Here is a 15,537-nt window from a genome sequence, read left to right as displayed (position 1 = left end):
TATAACTGAATTAGGTTGCTCACTGTTGTAATAATGAGGAAGATTAAACAAGTTAAACACATGCAACTGCTTTATTCTGATAAGGCAGAATTATGCATGTTTGATTCTGTTAACCAGACATCTTTTAACACATGGCCTCAGATTTCACCACACAATAGCAATGGGATCAAGGCTGGCTGTAGACAGCTATCCCATGCTGGAGATGGTTGACAGCACTGCAGTGTGGCCATAATGAGGCCCCAATTCAGTATGTTTCTCACTGTATTACGTGCCTGTGTAGAACTGCACTTTTTGAACTTTCTCTCCAGCAACCTCAATCAGATTTCAGAATGGATCTATGCTGTATAATCCAGTAACTGATCCGAGATTATCTGTTTATCTCGGTGTAGACTCATATAATCCAGTTCAAAGCAGATAATCTGGGATTAGATGTTGGGATATAAAACAGTGTAGATCCAGCCTCAATGATAGTAAGGAGATCAGTCATCTCATCCTTGATTAAACTGTGGATTTTGAAAGTGTTGGATTGGTGTTCAGCAGGAGGAGGGGAAATGACAGGCTGCTAAGATAACTAGAAATCTTCCCATTAAGGGAATCCTTACAAAAAATAATAATAGGGAACTCACATATGACAGCTGACTCCCTTGTAGTTTACTCAGATCCTACTATCAAATCCTACTATCAAATCATAAATCATCACCTTTATAGGGATATTCATTTTTTCTTGAAATTAACAATTAATTTATTTTAAAAAAACATACAAAATAACTTCTTTATAGCTTTTCTGCAATCCTACTGGTGGTGGGGATAAGCAATAAAGATCATGTTCCAATCAAACAGCTAAAGCAGGCTGTTCTAAGTAGGCAGGAAGAGACTGGAAATTGCTGGGTCAAGTCTGGATCATGGTAGGGTTCATTGAAATGTAAATGCTCATACTGTTCAATATAGTATCTCTAGATATAAGCATTCAACGCATAGTTGGTTTTGAGTTTACAAATATCTAATAATTTTTTTGCAGGCTTTAAATATTTTGTTAAAGGGATGTTAAAATACAAAATTACATATCCAGAATTTTGAAATTGTCCCCATAATGACAATGGCTTTTTTCCATGTTTCCTTTCGAGATAGTGACACCACTGCTTTCTGATTATTCAGTGTACACAAACTTTGTTTCATGTACATAATTAATAAAAAATATTGTCTATAACATTGCCTGCAGAATATTTATTTAAGATTAATATTAATCATAAATGAAATTTATGTTTAGACTTGAGTCCCTTCTCCATAATATTCCATTATGTAAAGGTAAAGGTTTCCCTTTGACATTAAGGTTTGCTGAGTCCGACAAGCCTTAATGTCAAGGCTTGTCGGACTCAATGCCAAGGCTTCTCGGGGTGGTGCTCATCTCCATTTCTAGGCTGAAAAGCCAGCATTGCCCATAGACACCCCCAAGGTCATGTGGCCAGCATGACTGCATGGAGTGCTGTTACCTTCCTGCTGAAGTGGTACCTATTGATCTGTTCACATTTGCATGGTTTCAAACTGCTAGATTAGCAAAAGCTGGGGCTAGCGACAGGAGCTCAACCTGCCCACAGATTTGAACCACCGACCTTCTGGTCAGCAAGTTCTGCAGCTTATCAATTTAACCCACTGCACCACTATGGCCCTTTCCATTATGTAGCTAAATGCAAATACAAGTACTCAAAAATCTGAAATCCAGAACACTTCTGGGCCCAAGCATTTTAGATAAATGATACTCAACTTATATAATTCTTTGGAGGAAGATGTTTTTGCAAGAGATGTGATAAAGAACACTTTTGTAGGCTGTATGCAGTTAGCACATTTATTAATGTCATGTTAGCGTTTGTTTTAAGTAGCGAAGTGGCATTGAAGTAATCTATTCTCTCTTTGAAAGCAATGCACGTTTGATACTACATAAGATAAATGGCTCTTACTAATTAATTCAAAGGATAGGCTTCTGTGCAACATCAGATTATAAAACAAGGCTAGAAAATAAATACAATTAAGTAAAGATGTCTTCTAATTAGTAATTGTTTTCCTATTAAACAAATTTACAGTGGCGGAAAGTATCGTTTCCATTATAAACCTAATAATCAAGATTGTAATAATAGGTGTAAATTAACATGGTGGGAAAACATTTACAGTGTAACATTCCAAATTAAGTATGACATTAACAAGCCTAATGTTTAAATGAGCTATAATTAACATTTGTTCAACTCCTGACAAATTAGAATAATATAGACTTTAGATGACTTTATTTATGGCTTTTTTTCATGTTCCCTTTTGATAAACATTAAATGAGGCAAGTTTTCTTTTATTCCTTTGCCGTGTGCTGTGGCAAGGCATGGGCCTCACTGACAAAGGGGAAATCAAAATGCAAAGGAACTAAAATATTAACCAGAGGCATCTATTTTGCAAGTTGTGTGCAGTGATTGTTAAAAGATTTACTAGTATCATTGCAGTAACCATTCATTGCTGTATTAGAAGTAAAATACCGGGAATGGTTTATGTATAGAGGTAATAATATCCACGGCGCAATAAAATATTTGAATCCCCCACATGCCTCTTCAGCGCACACTTTGCTTCACTAAGTGTTCTCCATTGATGTTAGCATCTGCAAATAAATATTGCCAAAAGGGCTTTCTTTTTATAACAGAAGATTGAAAGCCAGACTGAGAAGCAATGAAAATTCTAAAACAAACAAGAAGCAGATACTGATTTGATAGATGACAAAGGATATCAAATTTTGCATATTAGGGTTGCATCAGAATCCAAATTAGACAGAGGACTCAGCACAGGCAGAGCCAAATGCTGTTATTTCACTATGCAACAGGGGGTAGAGGGCAGATGAAAACCTTCATCCAGAGTGGGTCACGCCTACAGCAAGTGCTACTAATGACACAATTACACATGTTATCATTTATATTCTATTTATTAAAATTATTTACATCCAAATAAAATAGCAAAATGACAGCACTTGGCTCTGTAGGAACCTTAGGTTCTGCAATACAACTCTGTGGCCAACATCTGCCAGATAATGCCAGTGGAATACCTAGAGAGACTTCCTAGAGATAGCATTTTAATCAAATCCAAGTAAGATTGTCCTCCAGGTTCGGTGTCCTGGAGGTGGGTACGTAGGTGACTGTGGAGCCCTAGTCTTGACCAGCATGTTCTCCCGCAGTGAAGGCATTGGTTTCCAGGAGGAGGGCGGTCTGGTCGAGGTTGGCTTGACGCACCTTCCTCTTGGCACGTTTCTCTCTTTCACCCTCCATTTATGCCTCTTCAAATTCTACAGCACTGCTGGTCACAGCTGACCTCCAGTTAGTGCATGTGCACAGCTCCGATTGTATTGTGGTTCTCGGGAGGGAGAAAATAAGTGAAGCCTTTATTTTCCCAGGATTTTTGATTGGAGAATGTTTGCATGACATGATCACCAAAATCAACAAGGTTCCTTCTTGGGTAAATGTGTATTACTAGTTTTCATATCTTTGTGAGCGTTCCTACAGTTTTAGGATCCCAGGATTTTTGATTGGAGAATGTTTTGCATGACAGTGCATTAGAAGTAAGGACCACCCAAAGCAACAAGATTCACTCTTGTGTAATTGTGTATTACTAATTTTCATATCTTTGAGAGTGTTCCCACAGTTTTAAGATCCGTGTCACTTTGAGACTGCTCTGAGCTTTGCACCACCAACGTTATATTCTGCTGTTAATTTTGTATTATCAGATTTCATGCTGTATTAGTGTTATGGCTTTATAGTCCTGCATTTTATATATTTTAATTCTTAAAGGAAGCTGCCAAGTGAACATAGATTATTGGGCAGCATATAAATATTGTAAACCAATGAAAAATATGAAATACCTACACAGATAAAGGTGTTACATAGAAAAGAAGAACACCGGAGGAGTCTGGAAAATGTAATATAAATGAAAGTTTGCCAGATCAATTGTCTCAGAGTGTACAGTATCTACATTTTAGAGTTATTGCAGTTTCATACCACTTTAACTGCTATGGCTTAATGCAATAGGAGCATGGGAAATGTACTTTTACAAGGTCTTCAGCCTTCTCTGGCGCCTCACTAAGTACAATTCCCATAAGGAAATCAGGCTGTTGAGATTTAATTGGTGCCAAACTGCATTAATTATACAGTGTAGATACACCCTTGGACACCACAACCAACCCAGACAAGTTACACAGCCTGCAAGTTATCCAGACTTCTGTTTCACCCCATTTCTGAATCCAAAGAGGGTTCTGATCCCTGAAGACCCTGCTTTCATATTGATGGGTATGGTTGCCCCAGAACTCAAAGAAGTTTTTTTTAAATACAATTTTCAAAATCCAATAGTCAACCTGGCCAGTTGCAATCTAAAAGTTACAGTCTGAAAAGTAATTTTTCCAAGCTCAAAGACAACTTGAGCCAGATCATACTTGAGCGTAGTGCTTAACTTGATAATAACTCAACCTTCCCCTTTCTGTCCACATGCAGCTGCATACTTTCCAATATTTCACAGATGAAAACTGGAACACATATGGCAGCATCAGAATGTGGTCAAGATTGGAAGAGATAGTCCCAACCTATCAGTGCTCTGTGATTTGTATAATCGTCATATGAGCCTTAAGCTCATTCCACGATTTCCTGTGTAATCATCTGTACATTGAAGCCACCTTCTTCAATACCAGTTTGTGCTTTTTATATATGTTTTCAAATGTTTATGAGTTGAAAACAACCTTTCAGCTGTAGCTGATAACACTAGCAATGTTGCAGAAATCTGAAGAACTTTCCTCACATTTGGAAAAAAACTGTCTGTCACAGACAAGATATGCTTCCAGTGCATTTGATGGATTTTCTGCAGATATAATATTTTTCCATTTTCTACATTACAGGCCAAATTCTTCCATCAGTGTGCCAGTATCTTGAAGGAATTCATTGTAAAGTTCTGTGCACTTGTTCAGGTTGGGTTTTAATGACCACAATTAATAGGGAGGAACACATGTAGTTCCTGAACTGCTTCCCTGTGCCTTGTAAACCTTTTTTTGAAGCTGACTGCAGAAAAGTCCAGAAAAAGTTCACATTTAGCCTATAATATTTCACTGGCGTTGGTGAAGTTGTCTGAATGTAGCTTTTACAAGTCTTCCTTGAACAAACGCAAGGAATCCTGATTTCTCCACCCATAGACTCCACCAGTGATCTTTCTGTGTCAAAGACCTCCTGAAATTCTTTCACAGATTCTTTGCTCATCTCTCTGGCTTTTTCTAAGAGTTTGTCAACATGTTACACACTACAGAAAATATCCACATCTACTGTTTGTTCTGTTTTGCTAAGCAGAAGGGATGATGACAGAAATTTCTTAGTATGTATATGGTTACTACAAATTCAGCATTCAGAACAGCTAAAAAAAGGTATCCAGCTTGAAAAAAAGTTTCACTTTTGTATAGTGGGCTCTCTTTTAGTTCTTCAAGTGTTCTCACCAACACGCTGTGCAGTTCAACAAAATGTAAAACTGCATCATGTCACTCAACCCAATGGGTTTCACAAAGCGATAACAGGGGTTTTTTTGCATTTGATTCAGGAAAGGTTTTTTGTATTTTTCTTCAACAGTTCCAGTATGATGAATGATGCTCTGTAGAAATTACAAACTAATGATATTGTTCCTTGGCAGTTTCTGACAGGTGGAATGCTGCAAGTCTTTGCTAAGGCTAGATTTAATGAGTGAGCACTGCAGTGGATGTAGACAGCCATTGGCTACTTTTGCAGTATAATTGCCTGTGTACCAATGACTCATATCACAGCTCCATCATAACCCTGTCCACACAAGTCTTGCAACTTCAGTCCAATGTTTTCAACATTTTGAAAGATCTCTTATAAATATATTTTCACTTTAATTTGGAATATCTAAAAATCAAGATCTATGAACCACACATATTATTACATTTTTAGAAACGACATAAAGTTCCTTTAATCTGGTACCTAGTTATTAAAAATACTTGATAATTTAGGGGAAATTAAAGTATATAGTTTAAAAACACAAATATCATGGTTGTTATATACCAGGAAACCATAAATTGAATTTAAACTTATGTTTTTTTAAAATAAAGTTTAACCTAAGGAGTCCAATTTTGATGTCAGTTTCAATGGATTATGTCATCCTTCATGTCAAAAATGTAGATTAAACATCTACAGCATCAAAACTTTGTCTCTTCCACTACGTCAACTATTGCTGCTATTGCAATGTAAATTTGTAGAAGGATAGGTAATGATAGTGTGAATAAATTGTCAAAATTTGTTTGAGATAGTTCTTGCAGTTCTGGAGGAACTCTAATTTTTGACTGAGGATTGGTTAACTAATTAAAATTCATGAGTAAACCATGTTTTTTTAAAACCTGAAAAATGTGGGGGTTGAACCCCTATACCCCACCTGGTTATGAAGTTGTGTACATACATGTAATGTATTTCTTAGAAATTATTTCAAAAAGAGAAGACCCTTTGATTTTTCCTTTATTTCTTTTGGAGCTCTCTCCTCGCCCAGTCCTTTGTTTTAGTAGGCAAAGCTTTAAAGATGCCTGACAATCTCTGTATGCTCATATATTCACTAAGGGTACAATTTGCTCCACAATTAAGAACCCTAAGTGCATATCAATTTTAAGTGCACTTAATTGTATATATACTACCAAGCCCTGTGTCACCCCCCCCCCCAATTTGTTTTGCTTTCAAGGCAATCTAGACTACCATAAATCACACCCGCACATGAGTCTGCTGCACCAAGCCTTTTTAAAGCTGAGTAAAACATAACTTGACATAACACATGTATCATTTTCTTGATTAACTTTGATGAACCTCCAGTCATTATCCATTATAGCAACAGTAAATTGGAATTGCTGCTTTGTTAGTATAACACATATAGGCAGTTTTCATGAGTCATAGAATTAACGGCTGCTAACACTTGGCACTGATAATGAAATATAATATTTTTGCCTTTCCTTGGAAGTAAATTAGAACACACAATTGCAATTACACAACCATTTCTTTATGCAAGGGAATGGCTAATTATGTATTTATATTCCTATTGTTATCTTTTATTAGAGAAGTAAATGAACTGAATAATGACTAAAACCATAGTTAGGAAGGTAAAAACATTTTATGCCAATTTCAAAAAGGTTGAATGCAGTAAATTATTGATTTGTTATTTTCTTCCTCTGCTATAGTGAACTATACAAGGTCATTCTGTGAATAGTCAGTTTTCTTTAGGAAGCAAAGTCAACATCGGAGGCCCCATCTACACTGCCATATAAACCAGTTTCTGAATCTGCATTGGAGTGGATTATATGGCAGTGTAGACCCATATAATGTAGTTCATAGTAGATAATCTCGTATGGTCAAAAGCTGTCATGGCCAGAATCACTGGGTTGTTGAAGATCTTTTGGGCTGTATGGCCATGTTCTAAAAGAATTGTCTCCTGACATTTCGCCTGCATCTGTGGCAAACATCCTCTGAGGTTGTGAGGATGCTTGCAACAGATGCAGGCTTAATGTCAGGAGATAATTCTTCTAGAACATGGCCATACAGTCCGAAAAACCTTCAACAACCCAGATAATCTGGATTCAGAAACTGGATTACATTGCAGTGTAGATCCAGCCTAAGAAGAAAATTGCAAACACTTGCTTTTGTGCATTTTTACCAGATGAAAAAGATCTTTTTTTTCATGTCAGGAGCAACTTGAGAAACTGCAAGTCACTTCTGGTGTGAGAGAATTGGCTGTATGCAAGGAGTGACTTGAGAAAATGCAAGTTGCTTCTGGTGTGGCTGTCTGCAAAGATATTGCCTAGGGGATGCCTGGATGTTTGATGTTTCACCATCTTTGTGGGAGGTTTCTCTCATGTCCTGCATGGGGAGCTGGAGCTTACAGAGGAAGCTCAACCTGCTCTCTCCAGATTTGAACCCCTGACCTGTCAGTCAGCAGTCCTGCCCTCACAAGGATTTAACCCACTGCACTACTGGGGGCTCCAATATGAAAAAGAATGACAGGAAGCAATAATCAACATAAATTATGTAAAATAATCCCAGAGCACACCTGTTTTTAATTGTCTGCTTTCCCGTTATGGAGTTTGCAGATCTGGCACCTGCATTCCTTCAAATATTTGGATAGGTGGTTTTCAAAAAAGGCTTCATTATCATTCTAAGGGTTTTGTGAACAGAATGAATCCTTTCAGATTGAATCTAGTTTTCTGTCTGGTGGCTGTGCATGATTCTGCTGGGTTTTATGTGGCAGGTTTTCATGGTTAGGACAAATCATAAAAGCCATGAAGGATGTAGCCTCCATGAATCCGGCTTCAAAATTGCTGGGAGGTAAACTTTTAAAACTCAGGCTGCAAAGTGAAAAATGAAATTTAACCAGGCATTTGTTGAAGGAGAAGTAATTTATTGGATGTAAGATGAAAAGCTGTGAGAGTAAACATCAATCTCATCTTAGACACATGTCACTGATGGATGTTTGCTCTGCACAGCAGCCTGGAGGTAAACTCTTTGAAATAGCATAGTAAGTACTTTATCTCTCTGAGGGAAAGAACACAGTTCGTTATATTGTGTGCGTATACTGTTTGTTTGTTTTTTTAAAAAAATCTGCTACATCTTCATGCTCAATCAAAAAGAAAACAGTAAATCAGTGTAATTGTTTTGCCCTGTGGCATTTCTGTTTGTAAAAGGAAGGAAAATACTGCAGAACCTTCAAATTAACTTCTGTTTGAACTAGGTGAAAAGTCTAAAAAAAGTCACATGCAGTCCAAGTGTAGCATTTCATTAATCATGTCACTAGTCCATCAAAAGCCGGTAGGGCATTTAACTGGCACCGTGGGTTTTCCCCTTTCCCCTTTCACTTCAAAAGGCTTTTAGCATTGAGGCATGTAAAGCTTTCACTTCTCAGAAATCATCCTGAGCCATTAGCAATGCAGAGTTTATAAGCACTCATTATTTTTATTTCGCTGAAATGAAACTGTTATCAACTGACTGGCCAGCAAAGGAGTTGTCATGAGTGAGCAACAGAAAAGCGGAAGTAATTATATCTACTGGATAGCCACGCTGTTTAGAAAGATTACTCATGTTAATGATCATTCCTATCTTACCTTATGCAAAGTTACATTGTTGGTCCAACTTTCACTGTTCTATCTCTTACATACCCTATTAGGAATGGTGGTTAGTATCCTGGAGAATGAGATCAGATTCAAAATCACTTCAATAGATGAGGGAGTTGCACTAAAAAAGAAAAAGAAAAACAGGGATAAATGTAATGTACTACATCTGGCCAAAAAAAAACATGAAGTGGTGGACACTTGGATTGATAAGAGTACAAACCTTATCACATTGGAATATAATCCATTTATTTATTTATTTATTTATAGTATTTTTATCCTGCCTTTCTCAGCCTGAAGGCAACTCAGGACGACGTACAGATTGGCAACAATTAGATGTCACATCAAACATACACACATATCAATTTAAAACATTTAATATTACATTAAAAAATCCATATAAAACCATTAAAATCATCAATGTCTTCCCGTTCAATACCTTATAGTGGTATGCATCCTGTATATTTTTAGGGCTGGATGCATACTGTATTGAGACAGGATGCATACTCTCCTCATCACACCTGATTATTACAATTCTTATGATTTGAAAATATTGCGCTTTGACTTGGCTCTACATTTCCTACATTTCCACCACCAACAATCCACACTTGGAAGGTCATCATACTCAGACAACGAGGGATTGTCTAAGTAAGTAAACTTTGACCCATCACTCCATGGAAGGCTGGCTCCTCCCAATCCATTCAAAACACTTCCTATATCACTCTATGACCTTTTAAAAAGTATCATTGCTAATGGGATGTATACAGATTTTCCTGTCACACACGAAAGCAGCACTTCAGCAATGGAAGCCTCTGTAGTATTTCAAAAAACACGATTAGAATTCCGTCTGCAAATAATCTGTTTCTGCGACACTTTGCAGATGGATTCTGACAAAATACTGAAGGGCTGGAGCAAACGTCATGTGATGGGACCAATTCAAAATCATTCTCAAACAGTCTCAGAAATGGAATATTTCCTAATGTGATAAGGTCCTTTATATGAAAAGAATCTAGACATCTTAGTAGACCACAAATTAAACATGAGTCAACAGTGTTATGTGGTGGACAAAAGAGCCAATGCATTTATAGGCTGCATTATATGGAGGATTGTGTCTGGATAAAAGAAAGTAATAGTACTACTATTCCTCTTTGGTGAGATCTCACCAGGAATACTGTGTCCATTTCTGGATTTTGCGGTTCAAAAAGAATATTGAAATGTGCAGAGAAGGTTGACAAAGATGGCAAAAGGCCAGAAAACCAAGCTTTATGAGGAATGTCTTTTTAACTTGGAGATGATAAACTTAGAAGTGATACAATATCTGTATTTAAATACCTGAAAGGATGTCATGTAAAAGATGGAGTAAGCTTTTTTCTTGCTGTTCCAATTGATTCAAATGACAAGGAAAGAGATTCCATATGGAAGAACTTATTTATGGTAAGAGCTCTTCAGCATTGTAATAGATTGCCTTGGAGGGTGATGGAGAGTTCTTTAAACAGAGTTTGCATGGCTTTCCTTCTTTAGCTGTGTATTCCTGCATGGCAGGTGGTTAAATTAGATGGCCCTTGGGATACCTTCCAACTCTATGAGTCTATGCTGCTGTGATGTACTCTATCAAATAGAAGGTCACAGGCAGAGCTGACTGTTATTATCTAGGGGGAAAGTAGATGTTCAGTAAAAGTCTTGGGTTTTTGCCAGAAATCTAAAACTGTGTGTGGCAGGAAGAACGATTTAGATGGGAGAAACATGGGCAAGAGTGTACCTGGTAACTCATCCATGCTCATCATTTTAATTAATTTATTCTCTTTATATCCCAATATTGTGGAACCTAAGGAGTCTTACAGCATGATTAAAAACAACTACCACTAAAGAGTATGTTATAGCATTAGAAATGTCTTTAAAACAATCCAAAAGCACATCAGAAAGAGAGGGGGGGGGGGGGGGGAGGGAGAGAGAAAGATAGAGAAGAGGCACAAATCAGCTTTCCATCAAAAGCCCCACCCCCACCCCCACCTTCACCCCCACCCTCACCTTTTACAAGATGGTTTGCTGTTATATAGATTTTTGCCTGCAAAATTAAAACTTAAGTAGCAGAGAAAGAGTAACCACCTCTTCCTTGTATAAGGTAACATTAGGGTGGCCAAGTCAGGACTAACCCACATACTGAGATTTTAGGGCTTCCGCTTGTGATGCTATAAGGACAGTCCATGTCATTAAGCAGGATAAATTCAGCATCAACCACAGTTGTACTAAGTATGTCAAACAAGTGAAAGAAAACCACTAAATCAAAGAAACAAAAAAATATATGTCTTTTCAACATGGTGCTCTCGCCCTGAGATTCCTTTCATTATTCCGTGGGATCAGAATAGGCCTGGCCCAGAGATCTGGGAATTCTGGAATTACCCCCTCAAATTGTTCTAGCATTGCAGCTCTTGGCCAACATACAGCACATAAGTCACCCTTCTTCCAATGACCACCCAGAGAGTGTCAGGAGCTAAGGACAGTGGCAAACTGGTCTAGAGTCAGCACCTGGCTGAAATAGGTATAAATATTCATACTGGGGCTAACACCAGTTGTACCAGCATCCCACCTATTCTCTTTGAGTATATTATTTTATGCAGCTTCGGGCTGACCAGGCCTGAAGAGGGTTACATGTTTCCATGTTATTATTTTCCAACTCTGGAACTTAATCCCAGGTAAATGTGTTTAGCCTGTCACATAGGCATGTGAACCAAGCATATCCCTATCATCATTTTGAAGTGAGCTGGTTGTCTTCTTGCTAGTCTACAAGCTCCTTCTGGCATCAGGACAACAGTAATCTGTTTCTCTAGTTACGCTGTTGATATGATTTAAGTGACTTTGAAATGCAAAATTGCACTTTAAAAAGAATTGGAAAACAGGTATTTCTTCCTCACTTTTAATATATTAGGAAAGATTTGAAACAGGAAAAGAAAAATAGTACATTAAATACCGGTGGCACAATGGGTTAAACCAGGCATCCTCAAACTGCGGCCACCAGCTGTTTGGGCCTCCAACTCCCAGAAGCCCTAACAAGCTTATTCAGTAGCCTGGAATTATGGGAGTTGAAGGCCCAAACAGCTGGAGGGCCGCAGTTTGAGGATTCCTGGGTGAAACCCTTGTGCCAGCAGGACTGCGGACCAAAAGGTTGGTGTTTCAAATCCAAGGAGCAGGGTGAGCTGTCAGCTCCAGCTTCCCATGTGGGGACATGAGAGAAGCCTCCCACAGGATGGTAAAACAGCTGGGTGTCCCCTGGCGACATCCTTGCAGATGGCCAGTTCTTTCACACCAGAAGCGACTTGCAGTTTCTCAAGTCTCTCCCAACATGAAAAAAAAATCAACAGTGGAATGGAGACAGATCTTGGCTATCATCATTGAACTGCAGCTTTCTCCTTTTTAGCTCCTCAACCTTGACACAGGTATCTAGAAACAGGTCTCTGTTGAAAACATTATTTGGGCTTTAATTGAAGAGGCTAGGATTTAACTGCAGAGTTATGTGTGCAAAGTGTATGCACTGGCAAGTAGTTTTAGGTCCTTCCGTTTAAAATGTTTGATTTTTCCATTGGTAGAGCTAATTTACATTTGTGAATCTACCTAGTTTATAGAAAGGGATAGTTTCATCCCAGTTTTTGCTACAGTTGTGTGACTACACATAACTTCTGTATAATACAAGAGTGGGGAACCTTTGGCTGTCTGGGTGTTCAGGAGTATAGCTTCCATAATATGTTACTACTGGGTGGGTTTTGGGGTTTTCTGCACATCTCTGTTTTGGAAAGAGCAAGAGATGACATGAGGATTACAAACATATTTCTAGCTGCTGAGAGAAAAGGAAGACAAAACCAAGGTGATATCCCAGTTTATCTTCCTATAGTTAATTTGCTCTGGCAGGTACCTAAAAAATAGTTGGGCTGTGTTTTCCCCCTTTCTTCTCTCTTGGCAGTGTGAGAGGGCCACTACCATCCATGTGTTTCTCGTTTCCGCCTCTTCCTTGGCAAGACTGACTAGAAGCAGGTGGCTTTTGGCAGGCCCATTCACTTGGCCCTCCCCAATCCAGACGGTCGGTGCCCTTGTCAGCCAGCAAATTATATTGGGCTGGCCCTGCCTCTTGGTGCAGTTCAGTCCCAGCAGCTGAGATTCCTTATCTTTGTGTGAGAACCAAGACTAAAATGGATCATTCAAGCATAAATTTACATACTGATGTCCTAGTCTTGCTGACAGGCATCATGTTCTATAGGAATGTCTTTTCCCAAATAGTCTTGTTGGTCATGATGACAGATAAGTCATCGAGAACAACTGTTCAGATTCAGTTTTGTATTCATCACTGATTACCAAAGATAAGAAGAAGGTGTGTTACTGTGAAAATTTCTGCACCATGTAGCTTTAACAACCCTGTAGGGAGCTTGGTAATGAAGAAAAACATTACAGAAATCAACTAGAGTATTATTCTAAAGCATATTATAATACCATACTCTAAGGAACTGCCATAAGAAGAAATATGTTCACAGTCTTTGTTTACACATAGCTGTAATTCCTGTCTCTTTTTTAAAGTATTTTTTAAATAATATTGTTTTGATAAGTTCTGCTGTCTCATTTTTATAACAAGACCTATTCATTACAGGATCTAAGATCGCATCCTTCATTTCTTAATAGGTGTTTTGTGTCTATGTGGTGTGTGTATGGCGGGAGGGGAACAAAGTGTTGGTTTTTGCATCTTGAATTTCCTTCATAGTCATTAACTTGATTCATCTTCTTGTGAGTTTGTGATCTTCCACCTAATTCATATTTCTCCATGTAGAAGTTGACATGGTCAATTCTATTTTTCTTTTTTGGTATAGTGTCTATGATCCTGACAGAAATATGCTGCGCAGGAAAGAATGGGAAAGAAGAAATCAGGATATCCAGCATGACGATGGTGTATTTAACGCCAGTTACTCTCTCTTCAGTGAACCATACAAGGTAGTTTTGTTTTTTACCCGTATTCCTCTCCATCATTTGATGGTTGATACTGCTTCTAGTAAAGCAGGGAAGCACTACTACTTATGGACCAATTGTTGATTTGTGAGAGTATCTCTTAGAGTCTATTGTATAAATGCAGTAGGGTGAACTATTAGTATCATGAATTTTTTGGCTGTATATGCAAACCCCTCCATTTGTTTCTATTGCTGATCTTTCCACTGTTATCTAGAGATGACAAACTGCATGATAGTTGACTTCTTTTTTCAAGAGCCCTTTTCCTGTCAAGGGCAAAATTATGTAAATATCCTGGACATAAGGGGTGAGATTCATGTAGCCCTCCCAAAGTTATAACACTTAGGGTGCATCTACACTGTAAAATTAATGCAGTTTGACCCCATTTTCACTGCTATGTCTCAGTACTATGGAATCATGGGAGTAGTCATTTCACAAGGTTTTTTTTTACAAGGCACCAGCGCTCTACCAAACTATAAATCCCAGAACTATAAATCCCAGAATTCCATAGTATTGAGCCATGACAGTTAAACTATATTAATTCTATAGTGGAAATGCACCCTTAAGCCCATGCAACCATCTAATAAAATCTGAATGGTTGCATTATACCCATTCAATCCTAGAAATTGTCAGTGGAAACTTATAGTGTTTTGTAATAACAGGAGTAAATCTAATGTCTCTTGCCAACTGGAGTACACCTGTTGAATCAATGGGGTTTACATAAGTTTTGATATTTAAAGAAATAGCCATATTAGTCTGAGCATAAAATAAGGGTGTTTGTCTGTGAAAGTGTGTTGTCATCTATTCTAAAATAAATCCGTTACTCCTAAAGGGACTACAGAACCCTCTCCTCTTATCTTGTTATACATAGGTGTTGACTTATGTATAATTGATTGAAGGGGTATTACATAGCAGAGACTAGTAATTGGATTTAGTTTGGCTCCTTGGCTCAAGCTGCAGTTTCTATTTTCTGCTTTTCATACATAGGTCTGGGTTACATCAGCCTTGGTTAGGAGAAAGGTAAAGATTGCATTTCCCCTCCATTCAAAAGAACTGAATTAGAGTCAGCAATTATGATAAGCTATCCATCAATTTCTCCAACCCAAAAACACCAGCGAACTTTCAATCAACTATTCAAAACTATCCAGCTGTTCTTCTATCTGTATTAACCCAAGCTGTGCAACCCTCAGAATCTTACAAGGATAGCTCCATCTTGGAAGAAAATGACATATTGTAAGGTAAAGGATTCCCCTGACAATGAGTCTAGTCATGTCTGACTCTATGGGGTGGTGCTTGTCTCCATTTCTAAGAGCCAGGGTTGTCCTTAAACACCTCCAAGGTCATGTGGCCAGCATGACTGCATGAAGTGCCGTTACCTTCCCACCAAGGTCTACTCACATTTTCATGGT

The 15,537-nt window shown here is 38.1% G+C and overlaps 1 protein-coding gene across 2 annotated transcripts in view; it reads left to right on the top strand.

The window, feature by feature from the left end:
• AFF3 (ALF transcription elongation factor 3) overlaps positions 1-15,537 on the top strand; it is a 321,108-nt gene that overhangs the window by 39,345 nt on the left and 266,226 nt on the right. For both annotated transcript variants that reach the window (XM_060769769.2, XM_060769770.2), the window contains exon 2: positions 13,996-14,116. In XM_060769769.2, the coding sequence (XP_060625752.2) occupies positions 13,996-14,116 (121 nt within the window). The remainder of the gene's footprint in view (positions 1-13,995; positions 14,117-15,537) is intronic.

The sequence above is a fragment of the Anolis sagrei genome, chromosome 3, assembly GCF_037176765.1.
Source record: "Anolis sagrei isolate rAnoSag1 chromosome 3, rAnoSag1.mat, whole genome shotgun sequence".
NCBI lineage: Eukaryota > Metazoa > Chordata > Lepidosauria > Squamata > Dactyloidae > Anolis > Anolis sagrei.
The sequence above is the reverse complement of the archived record's forward strand: the minus strand, read 5'-3'. Positions and strand labels throughout refer to the sequence as shown.